The sequence below is a fragment of the Halichoeres trimaculatus genome, unplaced genomic scaffold (assembly GCF_033239565.1).
Source record: "Halichoeres trimaculatus isolate MK-OKI-2021-1 unplaced genomic scaffold, fHalTri1.1 fHalTri1_scaffold_61, whole genome shotgun sequence".
Lineage (NCBI taxonomy): Eukaryota > Metazoa > Chordata > Actinopteri > Labriformes > Labridae > Halichoeres > Halichoeres trimaculatus.
In genome coordinates, this window is record NW_027437240.1 from 86,058 (window position 1) to 105,720 (window position 19,663).

Here is a 19,663-nt window from a genome sequence, read left to right on the forward strand (position 1 = left end):
ATAGATAAATTGGAAAATGGGGTCAGTTGGTATAGGTGTAAATGTCAAAATAGGTAAGATATTTCAAATGGTGTAACCACTGTTTCTCATGAAAATGATGAATCATCTGCAAATGTATTATTTTTAATTGATTTTAAACTAACTGACCCAAAATAGAGAGAGAATATTGATTTCTCTCATACTGACCTGCTCAGTGCAACAAAACCTATATTATCAAGTTTACAAATTTAATGTTTTGAAAATGTTTTAATACTTTGAGATTATATTTAATGGAAAAACCCAACTCCTGAGGACACTGAGAGCTTACATTAGTCCATTTACTGTATTTTAGGGTGTCCTGTTTCTGTTTTATCTGAACACCGTTTATTTGGAATGAAAGTAGAGATTCCAGTCTCTCTGAGGAGGATTTCCCACCCTCCAACAGCAACAGCTCTGCTGTGTACATTACAAGGTCACAATACTGTGATACCAGAATATCTTATCATTTGAGAGAAAGGGCAATGCTGTGTCTACAGAACAGCATTGGAGGCATTTGTTAAATCATTCAGGGTCACTGTCTCTGTTGTTTGATATTAACTTATGGTCTGTAAACAGAAGAAGAATAATTATTGTAAGATTTTTTGTAATAACTAATGGGAAAATTAAATTAAAGAGTCTGTTAATTTTGACCAGTTGGGTAAAAATCTTTCTCCCTTTCACCAAGTCAGGGACGATTTCAACCTAAAAAAAAAAAAAAAAAAAAAAAAAAAAGATTTCATTTAAAGCTTATAGTTTTGTTTTAAAATGAAGAGGAACTATAAACATTGCTTGAGTGTTATTAACATTGAGTGTTATTGGAACCAGAGAGGGCAAGTTTGGTTTTAAACAGTTTGAGGTGAAAACATGGGAATGAGTACCTCGAGCTCACATTAAAGATAAGAAAGTCTGTGAGCTGTAGCTTCAGACCAAAGGAGAGGGAAGCTGCATTTATTATCAAGGCTGTCAACTATATATATTTTTTTAAACTTGCCTCTCATGCCTTGTGTTTTCATCGCCAGCTATTTAGTTCACCTCCAGGATCCTGGAAGTGTGTCATAGTATCTGTAAGGGGGTGACCCCACACAAATTGTTGAATATTGACCAATCTCAGTTATGAAAAATAATGATTTTTTTTGGGGGGGGGGGGAACTCAAATTCCAATAATTAACTAATTATCAGCACACTGTGGCACCAGAAGTATTTTTAATGTAGTTTTTCTCATACTACAAGATCTTACACAATGATTGACTACACTTGAAAAGATAAAGGTTTAAATAATAGAAAATTATTAACAAAACAGGGGGGGATATGTAGTACAGAGAATATTGTTAATTAATAATATGTCTAAGTTTATAATAAGTTCTCATTTTCCCCTACCCACTGAAGCACAGGCTGGGTGATAAGAAGCAGGGAAACCAGCTTGTCCTTGGGCGCATGTTGATATAAACACGAGTCTGATACTCACACACTCTGCAGCCGAGATATTTGGGAAGAATATATTTGGCAGATCCTTTTCTAAAGTTGAAACACTTTTAAGATACATTTTTAAAAAGAAGAATGAGCTGCAGATAAATAGATGGGGCGCCTTCAAAGTATTTATTAAAGAGATAATGCTTTTATTTTCATCAAGCCACAAATAGAAAGAGATTTGATCAAGGAATTCAGAGTTTGAATTTACTTTCACATCAAACCCAAAGGTTCACTTAGAAGAACTGCTAAAAGTTCATTGATGATCCAATGATATTTCTCAAATCAAATCAAATTAAATGTCTTTCTGAAGTTAAAAAAGAAAATTTCAATCAATCAATCAATTATTTTGAAAAATGTAAATAAAGAATTTCTCATTGGCTAAAAAGGTGGTGTCTGGGCAGTGGTACTGCAAGATTGTTGTGTATTCATTCCAAGCAAAGACAATAGCATTTATAATAATTCAGATGGCTCGTGTAATAAGGCTTTCCATGGTCAGCGAGCGCTGTCAGAAGAACTGACTGAGAACTCATGTATAGACAATTCTATGTCAGCATGGTTTGAAAAACCTTCCAGCAAATGGAGAACTTTTTTCAACTCAGTAATTGTTTAATGGTAATTTCCCAGCACCACTACCTTTTCAATTAGTAAAACATGCTACAGAAACTATTCCTTCAACAGGTTTCCAAACTCCAAAGGATGAAGAAAAAGAAGACCGTATTTTCTTCCCCGCCCCCTTGTAAATACATCTGATATGCTAATGATACCACATAACCATATATAGTGGCTTTCCTCTCTTTTCTATCCCTCTTGCACACACTTAGGAGCATGATACTCTTAGGTCTAATCATATTAGAATTAGAAGGTTTAAACTGATTTTAGCTTAGAATTGAAATTTGCTAATTCTTACTTTTTACTATATTTACTGTTTACTGTTTAAATGTTTAGTGACTTAGAGATTTCCACAGCTCTGTGCAATGAAGAACGCTTGCGCTGTAGTTGCAATGAAGACCAGCTTACACATATGCATCACATATAGGTCAGCATCTCTGCTCTCCCACAAGAGTTCCTGATAAAGTGTACTGGGTTTGGGGGGGCCCAGGTATACACTATACGATTTATGGGACTGTAACTGGAAGGGTAGACATGCGCCAATTAGGAATCCTTTCTCACTTTTTTGATTGACTTAATAAAATTAAGTCAAGAGAGGGATTGTTATATGTTTTATATAATGATTGACGTCATTTAGCATTTTAATCTAGTCACATGTTATGTTCAGGGTTGATGTATGTTTATCTGGAAGATAGAAGGTTAGCTTCTGTCTCCAGCTTGTGTCTGTGACGTCTCTTTGACCCTGTGTTAACTTTCACCCAGTCTCCTAGCTCCATGCTCTGATTCAACAGTCACACACTTTGATAGCTCATCTCTCTGAAAACTGACACCAGCTGTGGGTTGAGACAGTTGTGTCAGTCATGTTTTTTGGCCAATTATTCTCGGGTGTTTAGTTTAACTCAACCTCTTGTAGGCGTAGCAATTATTGTTATAAAATTGTATTGCTCCCGGATATCGGGGCTCATTCTTTTGGGACCAGCGCTGTAAACTTTACCTGTGACCAGAATAAATGCTGAACTGAGAAATGGATCCTCTTCTCGTGATCTTTGGGAGCTGTTCGACTAAAGAACTGGGTAGATTTTATTACATTCCTCAAAACTCTGAAACATCCCTGTCTGAATAAAAGTGTAACAGGTGGTCAAGCCTTTTGAGACCCGAGCCTTAAATCTGCCATCAATCCTATTTGACTCTGAGGCGTAAGTATTTGAGTCCCATTCCCTAACCCACATGTTTTGGTGATCCTTTTCCAGGAAGATAAAACTGTGAGGAACACAGTTCAATCAGATAGGGCTCCGTTAATCTTTATCTTAGCTCTTGGTTTATTGTACAAAGCAGCAATTACATCAATTAGGGCAGTGTTTCCCAATCCTGGTCCTGGGGGACCCCCCTGCCCTGCACCTTTTAGACGTTACCCCACTCCAGCACACCTGATTCAAATGAATGGCTCGTTATCAGGCTCCAGCGGAGCTTGATGACGAGCTGATCGTTTGAATCAGGTGTGTTGGAGTGGGGAACATAAAAAAAACATGCAGGGCAGGGGGTCCACAGGACCAGGATTGGGAAACACCGCATTAGGGTCTGGTGGAATCCAAATTTAGGCATCACTTTATATCAAAAGGTCCATGTGACCCAGTCAAATGCCTTCTCTGCATCCAAACTCAGCACAAGGGTTTCTAATCTTTGTTGCACTGAACGGTCCAGAACATGTCAAGTTTTCCTGATGTTGTCCCGAGTCTGTCTCTGTCTGATAAACTCCATTCTAGTCGACTTTTTTTAGCCGCCTAAATTGACCTCTTCATTTTTAGGCTACTTTTTAAAGTGGACCTAATGCAGCCCTTGATTTGAAGCCTTGAAATAGCTCAAATTGACCTCCTCATTCTGGACTACTCCTGCCACGTTCATAAGACGTGCTCCACAAACAAAGACTCATTCATGTCATTGTCACATTGAGCTGGTGTATTGAGCTATTATTGTGGCAAAATGATTTGTGTGTGGGTCAGTGCGTCCACACATATGTGAACTGTGATCCACAAATGTGTGGACTGATTCACAAATCTGTCAAATATTTACAAGTGTGTGCACAAATCCACAAATGTTTAAACTGATTAACAAATTAAAATGTAGCCTGAAATGGCTGAAAAGTCTAATTTTTTTTTGTTTGTTTTACAAGAGCTAAAAATCCACACAAATCATCAGATACAACTGAGGCAGTGCGGACTGCAAAGTGGCTGAGGCGTGGTGCTACAGCAATAGCGCCATACCTGGCAGCCTGCGCCTGGGAGCCTGAGCTCAGGGCAAAGTGATCCGCCTCTTACAGACGGATTCTTTCTATTTTTCTCATTTGCAGATCACTGGCCCAGCAGGACTGTAGCAAACATCACGTGCACACAGACAGTCCATCGGGAGGCCCGCCTCAGTCGTAATGATGACAACAGTGATAGGATTTTATAAAACACCCAGACTTTTCAGCCATTTAAGACTATCCATTTATTTGCAAAGCAGTTTAAACATTTCTGGATTTGCAGACACATTTGTGGATATTTGACACATTTGCAAATCTGTTTACACCTTTGTGTAAACAAACATTGGGGATGCATTTACACAGGCTAATCATTTTGTTACAACAATTGCTCCATACTGGTGCAAATACTGATCATTTGATGGGTTTTTGGCAAAGTATGTTTTGGGGGTTTGTAGTGCCACTTTATGTAATAACCCCCCATGATGTAATAATGTGATCAATTTTCAATTCACCATGTAATAACGCTGCATTTTGGTCTACAATTTTTGAGCGCAGTGCATAATAAACTCCTCTGCATTACGTAATACATTCTGACAGCGTGCATCCATCAGTAAATACAAAATGCAGGCGTTGCACTTTTTGATGAAGAAAATGAAAGAATTATGTGCATTATGTAACAAACCACCAAAATGGATGTCTTCATTAGAGGAAAAAAAAAACAGATCATCAAAAAGATATTGACTTAAAGTAAGCAGCATGAAGGGTGGATATAATTTCATCTGGAAAACTGGTGACAACGCCTCACTGGTCAAATCTAAATCAAACTCCACTGACTGGCACCAAGCCCCAGGAGCGTCAGGGGGGCATCAGGTGTAGGCAGGCCATTTGGGTACCTCTCAGCCAGCCCCCCCGGCACCCACACTTAGCCCCGGACCGCCTGGACCACCGGGACCACCTCTCGGCCCTGCGTGACTTCTGCACCTCTCGGCCCTGTGCACCCACACTTAAGCGCCCCCCCCTCTGCTGACTACACCAAACGGCCACGGCCCCCGAAAGACCTCGCGCCCTTGGTAGGAGAAATTCCTATCATTTTAGTTTTACCCGTTGGTAGGTGCCTTGCCCACCTCTCAGCCCTCCAGGCACCCACACTTACAATATATTTCTGATAGTAAAAGGTTTTTATAATAATAATAATAATAATAATAATAATAATAATAATAATAATAATAATTATTATTATTATTATTATTATTATTATTATCATTATTATTAGTATTATTGAAATTTAAGATATCTATTTGGCTGGTTTGTTGCATAATGCACCTAATTCTTACATTTTCTTCATTTAAAAAAAATACAACACCTGCATTTTGTAATGACTGATGTAATATGTCTGAATGTGTTACATAATGCAGCAAATTTTAACACATACATTAAAAACACTATAAAACAGAATGTGTCAGATTGTTACAAAATGCTGTTTTTTACATAATGAATTGAAAATGTATGACATCATTACAGCACGGGGCGTTATTACATAATGTGGCACCACAGGTTCATTGGTAAAGAGCTTCATGGGTGTGTGGGAAAATGGGGTGTGTGCTTGAGGAACTGGGCAGAGTGTGTGTGCTTGAGGAACTGGGCAGAGTGTGTGTGCTTGAGGAACTGGGCAGTGTGTGTGTGCTTGAGGAACTGGGCAGTGTGTGTGTGCTTGAGGAACTGGGCAGTGTGTGTGTGCTTGAGGAACTGGGCAGTGTGTGTGTGCTTGAGGAACTGGGCAGTGTGTGTGTGCTTGAGGAACTGGGCAGAGTGTGTGTGCTTGAGGAACTGGGCAGTGTGTGTGTGCTTGAGGAACTGGGCAGAGTGTGTGTGCTTGAGGAACTGGGCAGTGTGTGTGTGCTTGAGGAACTGGGCAGTGTGTGTGTGCTTGAGGAACTGGGCAGTGTGTGTGTGCTTGAGGAACTGGGCAGAGTGTGTGTGCTTGAGGAACTGGGCAGAGTGTGTGTGCTTGAGGAACTGGGCAGAGTGTGTGTGCTTGAGGAACTGGTCCTGAGCTTTTATCCACAGTTTTTAGACTCAGTCAGTTTCTTCTGTTCAAAACTTTTTCCTCGGCCTTGGGAAAACTCTTCCACACGGCACTGAAGAGGCTGGAGTGCACAGAGAGTGTGTATCCACTTTACACAGGTCAGGGTGAACTGTTTCCCAGAGTACCAGCTGCTCAAACTGGGCGTAGCATCCCCATCTTCTGCTGCAGCAGGATCTACAGAGCCCAGACCTCTGGAGCTGAACCCTGGTTCTGTTCGCTGCTCTAGATCTGGATCACCTGAGGAGACCACGACTCTGGAGTCACATGACACACAATATCTTGTTGACAGCACACCGTGCAAAAGAACACTCACCTATTGGGAGTGAAAGCATACTCACAGGTTTGTCTGTCAGGTGTTTGTCATATGTCACCTCACTTGGTTTCATGTCTTCACTTCCCTCCTTTGTTTCTCTGTCGATGGAAACCTTGTGACAGAAGAAAGAAAACTTTCAGGGAGCATCAGCAGCACATGTACACTGATCCGGACTACACGCTGTATGTCATACCTGCGTTTACTGCAGCGTTTGCGTTCACTGGAACAGTGGTGGCCGTAAGCTCAAGTGGTTTGTGGTAACGCTGCACCGAAGTCTGCTCTGGTCCCAGCTCAGGACCGTACATTTCACCCACTTGATGAGCTTGGAAGAGCTCAACCGTTGTTGCTCAGTGTTTTTGTGCGCCGATGCTCCAGCAGTGTTTTCCACGCTGGCTGACGGCTGTTGGTGCTGATAGTTTGGGCTTTTCCTGAAGCAGGCGGTATCCTGTTGTACTGCAGGTCCATCCCTGTGTTTTTCATCCACTCAGGAGCCTTGGAGGCAGGGGACAGCCAGTGGGAGACAAGATGCCGTACTTTGATGCCTTTCCTCACAACATTTGATTTTCTTCAAATGAGAACTTACCTCAAATAGGCGCTGAACAGTGTTTCCTACATTGTGCTTTGCAGAGCGCCTGTGCTCGGGTTGTTCTTCCGTCTCTGTGTCGGGGATCACCTGCTCTCACAAGTTTGACGTCTTCAGGTTTGTTTGACTTTGTATCTTTGTCATTTTCAAATTGGCTGTGAATCTATCGCTACACTGTGTCATATTGGAGTGTTAAATCACACACTTCTTCTGTTTGATGCTTCTTGTTTTTTCTTGTTTTGCCTAATTTTAGCCCGCCACCACCCCCCCTCATCGGAGGACAAATAACTTTATTCCATGCTACGCTTTCAGACCGTCTCTTTTCCTCATTGAATCATTAAGTCCTGTTTTGAATGTATTTGTTTCCAGACTCATATTTGTTAAGATGGAAATTTATCAGGTCTGATCATGACAGTCATTATTCATTTAGAACTATTTTTAAGACTAATATCAAAGAGGAAAGCGGTTGAATTAAAACTGTAGAAGACAGAAAGTCATCACAGCTGCACCAGCGTGGAATGTAACAATAATAATAATAATAAAAAAAGGACAATCAGCATTTTGTAGTGTAACTCATAAATGAAGGTCAGATCAAACTGGGTTATCAAGTTCAATATGAGCTGAATTCATCTTTCCCTACCTATGATCATGTGTCCTATGATCTTTGATTATTTGATCATTTTTTACATTGTTTTTCAATTTATTGACATGTTATTTGATTGTGTGTGTCTCACAGCACACACTGCAGCTTTCTTCCTTTGTTGTTGTTTTTGTGGTTGTTGTTATTTTTTATTTTTGGCCCGCCACCACCCCCCCTCTTCGGAGGACAAATAACTTTATTCTACATTACAAGAACTATTTAGACATTATCCTTTTTTTTTGTTCTAAGATGATTATTGTGATTTTTGAAAAAAATATATTCTATAAATTGAACACCTTTTTTGGACAACACATAGGCTCTAACTTATCTAATCAAATAACGGTTTCAAAAAATGCTTTGATTTAAAAGATACACATAAAAAATTTTTATGTGTTTTGTCCAACATTTAACTTTTACCCTGCCACCACCCCCCCTCATCGGAGGACAAATAACTTTGTTCTAAAATTTGTAATAACTATTCTAGGTTTTTAATGTTTTTTTAAATTATTATTATCATTATCAAATTATCTTTTTCTTTAATGGTTTTTTTTGTGTGTGTGTGAAAATTTAAATGATTATTTGAAAAAATTTAACTGCTTAAATGTGTACTTTTACCCCGCCACCACCCCCCCTCACCGGAGGACAAATAACTTTGTTCTACATTAGTTTTACTTTAAAACAACTATTCTAGGTTTTTATGTTTGTTTTTGTTTCATTAATATTAAGTATTATTATTATCATTATCAAATATCATTATAATTATTATTATTAGTGTTAATATCATAACTATTATCTTAATTAATTTGTGAAACAATTTAGCTGCTTAAATGTTAACTTTTACCCTGCCACCACCCCCCCTCACCGGAGGACAAATAACTTTGTTCTACATTAGTTTTACTTTAAGACAACTATTCTAGCTTTTTATGCCGTTTTCTATTTTCTTCTTTTTTTTCATCATCATTATCATTATTATTATTATTTTAATATTACTATTTTAATGATTTTTATGAAACAATTTAACTGCTTAAATGTTAACTTTTACCCCGCCACCACCCCCCCTTACCGGAGGACAAATAACTTTGTTCTAAACTTTGAAACAATAATTCTAGGTTTTTAAAGTTTTTATTATCATTATAATTATAATTATTTTTATTGAATTAATACTTTCTTTAATTGTTTTTTTTTTTTGAGAAAATTTAAATGATTATTTGAAACAATTTAACTGCTTAAATGTTAACTTTTACCCTACCACCACCCCCCCTTACCGGAGGACAAATAACTTTGTTCTAAACTTTGAAACAATAATTATAGGTTTTTAAAGTTTTTATTATCATTATAATTATTATTTTTATTATTATTAAATTAATTTTTTCTTTAATTGTTTTTTTTGGGGGGGTGAAAATTTAAATGATTATTTGAAACAATTTAACTGCTTAAATGTTTACTTTTACCCTGCCACCACCCCCCCTCACCGGAGGACAAATGACTTTGTTCTACATTATATTAACTTGAAATAACTATTCTAGGTTATTTAATCTATTTAAGATTTTTTTTTAATTGATTTCTGTAAATAATTGAATTGTTTAAATGTTGAGTGTGTTTTTAATTGTTTGATGAAACGTGTGTGCACTAAATAATCCAAATACTTACCAAATCCTTACCTCTTCTCCTTGGCTGGGTGTATCCTGGAACCCTTACCTGGTCTTGCCGCTGATCTTCTCCTCCAAGATTTTCTGCTTCTCCTGCAGCTCCCTCCTCTTCCTCTGCTGCCTGCCTGTGTGAAGCTCCTTGATGACAGGATCGTCCTCTGAAAGAAACACAACGTTCGAGGTCACTTTTGAGTGAAGCTGAGAGCTTGTCTGAATTTGGCAGACTTTTGATCAAATCAAATCTTTTCTTCATCAGAGAAATGTAAAAAAAAAACAACAAGGTTTGAAAGTTGCTTTCTTACCCCTGGCCTGGATCTTGGCCTCCTTCTTCTGGCTCCTGGTGATGGCCTTGAGGACCTGGTTCCTCTGGTGCTCCAGGAGGCGCAGTTTCAGTCTCGAAAACAGGCCTCTGTTTTGAAGAGGTTGCTGACTTTCCTCTTCCTCCTGTTCCCCAGAGTGTGCCTGTCCTCCACATTTCTCCTCCTCCTCAACTACATGCTTCTCCTCCTCCTCCTCCTCTTCATCCAGTCTCAGTCTCTCCTTTGCCTCCTCCAGTTTCAGGCTCTTCTTCTCCTCCTCCTCATCAAGTCTCTCCTCTTCCTCCTCTTTCTTCAGTCTCAGTCTCTCCTCCTCCTTCTCCTGTCTCAGTCTCTTCCGTCTTTGTCTTCTCTCCTCCTCCTCCTCCTCCTCCTTCAGTCTGGGTCTGTTTCTTTCATACACCTCCTTCTCCTTTCTTAGCTCCTGTCTTAGCTTCCTGAACTCCTCCTTAGTCCGATTGACCTGTCTCAGTAATTTCTCTCTTTGTTCTCCTCTTTCCAAACTTACCTGTCTCTCTCTCTCCTCCTTCTTCAGCCCCTGTCGCTCCCTCTCCTCCTCTTTCTGTCTCAGTCTCTCCTCCTCCTCTTTCAGTCTCAGTCTCTCCTTTTTCTCCTCCAGTCTAAGTCTCCTCTTCTCCTCTCTCAGTCTCAGTCTCTTCTCCTCCTCTTTCTGTCTCAGTCTCACCTCCTCTTCTTTCAGTCTCAGTCTCTCCTCCTCCTCTTTCAGTCTCAGTCTCTTCTCCTCCTTCTCCAGCCTCAGTCTCTCCTCGTACTCTTTCAGTCTCCGGCTCTCCTCTTCCTTTTCCTGTCTCACTCTCTCCTCCTCCTCCTCCAGTCTCAGCCTCTCCTCTTCCTCCTCCCTCAGTCTCAGTCTGTTTCTGTCATACAGCTCCTTTTCCTTCTTCAGGTCATGTATGGCCTTTCTTAGCTCCTCCTCACTCAGAATCACCTCCTCCACCTGTCTCAGTAATTTCTCTCTTTCTTCTCTCCCTCTTTCCAAACTTACCTGTGTCTCTCTTTCCTCCTCTTTCAGTCTCAGTCTCTCCTCCTCCTCCTCCAGTCTCAGCCTCTCCTCCTCCTCCTTCTTCAGTCTCAGTCTCTCCTCCTCCTCCTGCAGTCCCAGTATTTCAGCTCTCGGTGTTCTCCTTCTTTCCAAACTTACCCGTCTCGCTCTTTCTTCTCTCTTCTTCAGTTTCAACCTCTTCTTCTCCTCCTCCAGTCTCAGTCTCAGCTTCTCCCTCTCCTCTGGCTCCTGGCTCTGTCTCCTCTCCCTCCTCCTCATCCTGGCCGTACCTACCCTTCTGTCTTCCTCCTCCGACTCCCATCTCTCCCTCCTCCTCATCCTGGCCATACCTACCCTTCTGTCTTTCTCCTCCTCCGACTCCCATCTCTCCCTTCTCTCCTCCTGTCTCCTTCTCCTCTCCCTCCTCCTCATCCTGGCCAGTCTTACCCTTCCGTCTTGCTCCTCTTGTCTCAGTGTCTCCTCCAACTCCCATCTCTCCCTCTCCTCTCGCTCCTGACTCCGTCTCCTCTCCTCCCTCCTCATCCTGGCCAGTCTTACCCTTCTCTCTTCCTCCTCCTGTCTCAGTGTCTCCTCCAACTCCCATCTCTCCCTCTCCTCTCGCTCCTGGCGCTGTCTCATCTCCCTCCTCCTCATCTGGGCTATACTTACCTTTCTCTCTACCTCCATCACCTCCTGTCTCAGCGTCTCCTCCCAATCCCATCTCTCCCTCTCCTCTCGCTCCTGGCTGTGTCTCCTCTCCCTGCTCCTCAGGCCGCTCATACTTACCTTTCTCTCCACCTCCTCCTGCTCCTGTCTCAGGCTCTCCATACTTTTGATCTCTCTCCACAAGCCTCTCCCGCCTCTCTCTTCTCCTCCTCTCCTCTGCTCCTCTCTCCTCCCGGCCATGCTTTGAATCAGTTTGTTTTGCTTCTCGTGTCAGTATTCTGAAACATAAATTTATCAGAACATTTGTTTAGTTACAAAATAAAACCAAAATACCCTTTGTTTTATTTCACATCTTAAAGTCATTTATCTCTTCATGGTCATTTACTGTTTACAACTGATTGTTTGTATTGGATTGAATATTTATGGGGAAGTGACAACATGAAGGACCATGTGATTTTAGTTCTGACTGATAAACTCTGTTCAAATAGTAGTGAGGGCTATAATAACAGCAACATCTGACATTTTGCTGCTGCTGTGACTCCTGAATTTCCCCTCGGGATAATCCAAACGTGTCCTCTTCTATTCTATTGACTTTGACACCAGTACAAAGCATGATATTCACATCTCTTTGCAAACAACAGGATCAAGTCTTGTCATATTTGTATCACAGAAACAGTCCCAAAGACACGTCAGCACATTTGAAAATATGACCTGGACAGACATGTTAAACTGTAGTCAAGTTATCTTTGTGGCCCATAGCTGTACGCTACACTCATATGATCTCCTCGATCAATGTTTAACTGTTTAGCGCTGTGCTGCAGCATGTTATGGCTGAAACATTAGCCGAAAACTGTGAAAACAGATGAAAAACTAGCTTGTGTTGCCATAGCAGCGGCCTTGCGACCACCGAGTTCGTGCGGCAGAAATTGTCCTGTTTACGGTCACTAATACCACATGAATTCATATGAATGCATGAAAAGAGAAATAAACCAATACCGAGTTAACTTTGGTAGTTTAAAGACAAATTTCTTCTTTCTTTGAACACATATCTGAAGCATTACCTTGGTTTTGTTCAACTTCAAAGTACACTTTCAACACAACGATGCGGACAATGTCGCAGCTGAAACTAACAAAGCTAAAAACTGTATTTTAACTTGAAATTCACATTGAGATTTACAATCGGAAAAGTAATTAAGCAGCCCTTTTAGACTATTTATGATCAAAGATCCGTTTCACCCCAACGGATGATTTAAACTCCGTCAAACCTTTTGAGAGCGTCACAAATCTCAATAAAAGCCAACAATCGCCATAACCTTTGGTGTTATTCGTTAAATTAGTTCAGATAACTGCTGACAGACATCTGTTCAGTGACAGTAGAGACGCAGAATATTTATGTAAATAAAAGAGAAATAACCCTTCATCCATCGTGTTATGATTAGAGCTAACAGTGTACTGTTTAATGGCTATTTAAATTATCTGTTAAAAGATAAACAGAGCTAGCATGTGCCGCAGTATTTTATGGCTGAAACATTAGCCGAAAACTGTGAAAACAGATGAAAAACTAGCTTGTGCTGCCATAGCAGCGGCCTTGCGACCACAGAGTTCGTGCGGCAGAAATCGCCCCGTTTACAGTCACTAATACCAAATGAATTCATATAAATGCATGGACATAAAAGATAAACCAATACCGAGTTAACTTTGGTAGCTTAGAGACAAAAATATTCTTTCTTTTGACACATATCTGAAGCATTACCTTGTTTTTGTTCAACTTCCAAGTATACTTGTAACACAACGATGCGGGCAATGTCGCAGCTGAAACTATCAAAGCTAAAAACTGTATTTTAACTTGAAATTCACACTGAAATTTACAATCGGAAATGAATTAAAGCAGCCCTTTTAGTCTTGTTGTGATCAAAGGTCCGTTTCACCCCAAGGGGTGATTTGAACTCTGTCAAACCTTTCAAAAAGTCACAGATCTCAACAAGAAATACAAAAATACATGCATGAAACACACAATATGAAACCCGATACGATTAAAAATGCATTTTATTGAGTTGTGCTTAAGCTAGCAAAGCTTTAGCAGGAAAAACTGCAACATACCTCTCCAAGTGCCTTGGTGAAAAAGGCGGAAGGAACGTCCAGCTTGATTTTATACCCCGATGAATTCACAGATTCTAGAATTCATCTGCACCAATCACATTCAGACGCAACCCGTGCGTCCCTGACGTTTTGACAATAAACAAAATAACACAAAATATTAAAACGGGTAATAAAAGTCCAAATTATTAACCCTCCGATGCCTGCTGGAAATTTCAGAAAATAATGCTTTTTTTTTTTTTTCTTGGAAAGAATTGATTATTTTCCCAAAAGTTTCACACGTCGACTCCAGTGGTTTACATACGTCGTCGCTGTCAGCATAAACACGACTTGATGTAAAAATGAATCAAACTATTAATAACTATGAAAAAAAATACAAACACAATTTTCACTGAGTAGGAATTGAGAGTTTTGATCCGGTAATTCAGATGCTGAAAGTGGGATAAGCGGCCCTCTTTTATTGAACTCGGGATGAACGAAGCCCATCCCGACCGTAGGAGGGCGGTATGGAGCCGACTTTTCTTATTAGCTGTGAAATAACGCTGGGATGAAGAAGACTACATGAAACTATCAACACTTGGAGGAGAGGGCTGACACAGGAGGAGAGGTGAGACGACTGACATCTTTAACATTGTTTAATCGACAATGTACTGAACCAGTACTTGAAAGTCTACCGTAAACACGGGTATTCCCGAGCGATAAAGCGAGGTTTACGTCCTGAGCTGTTACTGTACACTACTTTGTATTGTTTTAATCTAGTTTAAACCATGTTTCCCGCCCCTAGCAATCACTTATCAAGTTCTCCACCTCAGACAGCTGGAGAGGCAGAACGTGTGGAGGTAGGGTTAGACTCAAGTGAAAGGAAATCCACAGATTTTTAGCCAGATCATTTTTTTTTTTACTGCTCACATAAAATGAAGGAGCCAGTAAAGTGATGGAAGGGTCGGGAATAAACATTAACAGAGGTTTGCTGCAAAGATTCAGTGTGTATTTATCAGAACAGACTGAAGGCAGCAACTTCAGAAAATATAAACAAGTCATTTTAAAAGAGCGTAATCTCCTAATAATATGGTTTATGTGCAAACTTTGGGCGATTTTTATGTCCCCACAAACAGCAGATCCCCTTCATGTTTCTACAGTAAGACAGAGCGCACAAACTCCTGACATACCTACACATTTTTCTATTCAGACCAAAATGCACTGACTGAAACATTTTCTAAAGACAGAGCTGTCATTTTTCACATTAGAATATCTTTGATTATTTTTACTATTAATTATTATCTATAATTAAGTTTTGACTTAAAAAAAATGTCTTCACTTTGCTCAGAATTTGTTACATTTTCACACTGCGGCTGTGATGATCCCATTTCACATCTGTTCACAGGTGTTCTTCTGTCATTCATGAATTGTAACCGTCATCCGTCCTTTGGTCGTTCTTCCTCTGTGTAGGCAACGTGGAGACCGCTGAGGGGGAGAAGTAGCCAGCGTTCAGCGTTCAGCACTCAACTGCCTGACTGTTTTGAGTTCACCAGCTGAGAAAGCAAAGTGCTCCACGTAATTCCAAAGTGTCAATGTGAACACGCGTACGCTCTCCAGATAGACGGTGGAAGTAAAGAAGTGATTTGAGACACAGTCTCTCTGCTGTTTCTCGGTGGTTTGCAAAGCACATAGAGCACGGCACTGATTTGTTTTTTAGATCAGCAGAAAGTGATCCAGTTATCTCTGGGAACCAAGCTTTGTTTTTTCCAGCTTCTGTGAGAGCCAGGCCAAAGTGCATAGGCTGTGCAGGCTGTGGACACTTTTTTTTTTCTTTTGCCTTCTCAAAAAAAGGGCTTCCTCCTACCAGGGGCGCAATGTTCTTTTGGTACGGGCCAAGTGGTGTAGTCGGCGGAGGGGGGTTTAAGTCTGGGTTCCCCGGGACCCAGTGGAGAGCAGGGCAGGGGGTTGGGTTCCCCGGGACCCGCCGGAGAGCAAGGCCGCGAGGGACAGCGGGGGCTAAAGGGCTGGCTGCCAGGGGTGGGAGACTTGGCCCCGGCCCGCGTCGCGTCGCATCGCGTCGCGTTGCCTTGCGTCGCGTTGCCTTGCGTCGCGTTGCCTTGCGTCGCGTTGCCTTGCGTCGCGTTGCCTTGCGTCGCGTTGCCTTGCGTCGCGTTGCCTTGCGTCGCTTGGGGTTGGGTTAGGGTCTGGCCAGGGTGGGCGGGCTGGCTGGGGTGGTGAGGGTTCCCCGGGACCCGCTGGAGAGCAAGGCCCCGAGGGACAGCGGGGGCTAAAGGGCTGGCTGCCAGGGGCGGGAGACTTGGCCCCCGACCCGCCTAGGGTTGGGCAGGGGCCCGCGGGCTGGGGTGCGCGGGTTGCATTCATTCTCAGTTAGTGCACTTTACAAATCAACCAACAACTTCACACATTTTCTTTCTTCTCCACAAAAACAAGCCGCAAAGTCAAATCACTCCTGGATTAACAACGCCTTCAAATCAGCTTTGCTGCTTCCTTTAAGCTGTCGCATCCTTGTCTATGTCAGTCTGTCTATTTCTCTCAGCCATCTCACACTTGCCATCTTTTCTTAGCTGTGGACTACCCATCATGCCCCAGAGGACATCCCCGGAGGACATCCCCGGAGGACATGCCCCAGAGGACATCCCCAGAGGACATCCCCAGAGGACATCCCCAGAGGACATGCCCCAGAGGACATCCCCGTGTGTCTCAGTCACTCTCTAAATCACCTCCAGCTGGACCACCTAGATCTTTACCTCATACATTTCCCTCTCGCTTTAAAGCTACACTGACACATACACACAAGTGGAACAGAGCTAAACTTTCACTTTAATCTCACCTTAATATCTGCCTCGACCCGTGAGGAGTGCCATTCTGGAGACTGCAGGGATGCCAAACTCCTGCCATGGAGGGCCAAGAGGCTGCAGCTTTTCTTTCCTACCAACAACTCCACCAGCTGATTCCACTCGTGACCTCACCTTCAAGCAGAGAGCAGGGACTAATCAGTGGAATCAGCTGCTGGAGTTCTTGCTTGGAGGGAAAAATAGTTGGCACCAGTTTGACATCCCTGCTCTAGAGCTTTCCGTTCTGACAAAAAGATCCCGTCTAGCTGCCTAAACCTTCCAAAGCAAACTGAAAACATGACAGGAGTATGAAAACTCTTTAGGCTGATACGCCCTAAGTCTCCTGATGTGTTTACCTGCAAGTTCAAAGCTTTTCTGTTGGTCTTTACTTTTTTCTCAGCTTATCTTTCAGCCTTTTCCCCTTTATTACAGATCAGGACTCCAGGGCTGGAGTAAGACATGCACCGAGTGACGTCGGGAACAGAAATCGATTCAAGCGGCTCGCATCAAATTAAACAGAGAAGATGGACCGGGACAGGGACTCAGGGGCGCTACTGGCTCAGGTGATCTGCTCTATTTCACAATAAAACAGCACACGCAGACTCTGGCTGGTTAGTCAGACCAGGGGACCCTGAACTTTTCTCTCAGTGAACATCATAACAGTGGTACCAGAGACCAGTGACCCCCCTGCTGGGGGAGGACACCAGCAGACCAATCCAAAAACCATTCTGTCTGCACGCACATCAATAAACTCCTGTTCAATTCTGTTTTTACAACAATGAATAGAATCTTCATTTGTAAATAGTTTTGAATGTAGAATTCATTTTTCAGCCTATAAAACACCACTGAACTCAAATCAAACTGTCCTCTCAACTGTGAGCCTCATTTCTGCTTTTCTTTACAGGAAATGGGCCACCAGCTTTTCCCAGAGAAGGATGCAGAGTTACTGACCTGTCACATAGACTATGTAGATGTATGGAGGGTGGGGAAACTGTGTGTGTGTGTGTGTGTGTGTGCGTGTGCGTGTGCGTGTGCGTGTGCGTGTGCGTGCGCGTGCGCGCGCGCGTGTGTGTGTGTGTGTGTGTGTTTGTGTGTGAGTGTGAGCGTGTGCGTGTGTGTGTGTGTGTGTGTGTGTGTGTGTGTGTGTGTGTTTGTGTGTGAGTGTGAGCGTGTGCGTGTGTGCGTGTGTGTGTGTGTGTGTGTGTTTGTGTGTGTGTTCCGCACTCTACTGGCAACTTTAAAGGACTGCAACAGTCAGCCTTGAGGTTTCATGTAGAGATGGAACATGGATGCGATAGAGACTCCTAATTTGCATCATTTGCATCATTTGCAGCTTCAGTTCTCTGTTTATGTTTAAGCCAAAGTGTTTGAGGACAAACCAGAGTTTTGTACCTTTTTTACTTTCAGGAAGAAAACAATCAAGGCTTTATTTGCACATTTTTCTGTATTTATTCAAATCATTGATCATTTTCTGTTTTACACACACATTTACACAAGTGAGCACACACACGTTTCCTCATATGACTGTCGTGTTATGACTGTGCTTAAAAATCATCAGTGAAATTGTTATTGAGTGATGAATAAAAAGTCAACCTTGTACGACTGTTCTCTGACTCTCTCCGCAGGGTTTTTCTGAAGCAGCAGAATGAACACTGGGCACATACACAACATCCAAAATGACTGTTCAAACATTTCTTATCAAGGGTCCAAGAAAAAGCCAGGAAAAGCTTGTGTCAGCGCACGTTTGGGTTTTGATCAGGGTGAGTTGAGCAGCTTCCCCAGCAGAGTGGTGAGTGCATTAACGGGAACACTCACACGTGCTCACTGGCTCTTCCAACTGCAAACATAAGCTTTGACGCCGCCATGGTAACAGGGTCTCTGCTCGTACTCGTTGCAGGCTTTTCACTTTGCCACCGAACCCACCACCCAATGTCTGCTCCTGTTGAGGAACGAGCGCTGGAAGAGAGCGTGGAGCATCCCGTGTATAAAGCGGACAGCGTGGCTCTGCCATTTACCATAGTTGTTGGTTTTGAAGGCAAAATAGCTCGGTCACAGGCGCCTCCATTGCTAGCTGCTGTGCAGCCAGAGTCTGAGCAGTAGAGGCGATGAGGGACTCGGTAGGAATCAGAGTGGAGACGGGTAAAAATAGATCCATTTTTTCTCTTTTGACTTTAGAGTCTTATTTCTTCTGGGCTCTCCCTCCCGACATGTTTTACAATCCCCCAAAAACCCGCAGTAAGGAGCGTTAGAGTTGTTCAATTTTGCCTTTTAATTCCCCCTTCTCCAGTTCCAAACTCATTCTTCCTTCCGCTCTGTGGAGAAGCACAAAACACACAGCCCCAAAAAACAGTGTCTGGCTCCCATAAACATCTGATTTCTAAAATAAGGAACAAGTAGGGCCCTGCTATTTCTGTTACCTTAAATCCCAATTATACAACATGAAAAGTCGTCCAACAAGAGTAAGGACAAATGTCGGCATTCAGCTCAAACTTTCTTAAATGTACAGGAACAGTGGTGAACCTCCACAAACAAGAAGCACCTTATTCTGAGGTGTCTGAGAAAAACTCCATGTGTCCAAGCTTTGATGACGTTTCAATGATACTACTGCTACTGCTACTGCTACTACTACTACTACTACTACTACTACTACTACTATGATAATAATATATACTACTACTACTACTACTACTAATAATAATAATAATAATAATGATAACAACAATAATAATAATGATAATAATAATAATAATAATAATAATAATAATAATAATAATAATAATAGTTGGGTCAACATAGCACTTTTCTTTTTTTTGTCAATTTTTATGTTTGTTTGGAAAGGCACATGTGACATAACATTGCTTTGGGGAAAGGGTACAGTATGCAGTAAACATTCCACACGTTCAGTGTGGTTATGAAAATGATCATTGCCAATCCTTAGTTTTCATACATTTAACAAGGAGAAGAGGTGAGCGGAGGAGGGGGCTGGCTCCGTTTCTTAACTTATCTGGAATGAGACACATCAACATTTTTACCTTTGCATCAACCTACACCCAAACCTAAACCAGGTAGGTGGATTCACAATAAACAAAACGTGGTCAGATTACAGAGATTAGGGGTTTCACGTAGTTTGTCCAAA

General features: G+C 41.9%; 1 protein-coding gene and 1 long non-coding RNA gene across 2 annotated transcripts; one reads left to right on the forward strand and one right to left on the reverse strand.

The window, feature by feature from the left end:
• Positions 1-9,563: 9,563 nt before the first annotated feature.
• Positions 9,564-16,592, reverse strand: LOC141786671 (uncharacterized). The gene is made up of 3 exons (XM_074665225.1): positions 16,524-16,592; positions 9,913-11,874; positions 9,564-9,768 (listed from the first exon to the last, which is right to left on the reverse strand). Exons 2-3 carry the CDS (start codon positions 11,834-11,836, stop codon positions 9,656-9,658), a joined length of 2,037 nt encoding a protein of 678 aa, XP_074521326.1. The 5' UTR covers positions 11,837-11,874; positions 16,524-16,592; the 3' UTR covers positions 9,564-9,655.
• LOC141786672 (uncharacterized) lies at positions 14,246-17,541 on the forward strand. Its single transcript, XR_012597917.1, has 3 exons — positions 14,246-14,300; positions 16,258-17,090; positions 17,432-17,541. It is a non-coding gene; the product is annotated as an uncharacterized LOC141786672 (long non-coding RNA).
• The last annotated feature ends 2,122 nt before the right edge of the window (positions 17,542-19,663 follow it).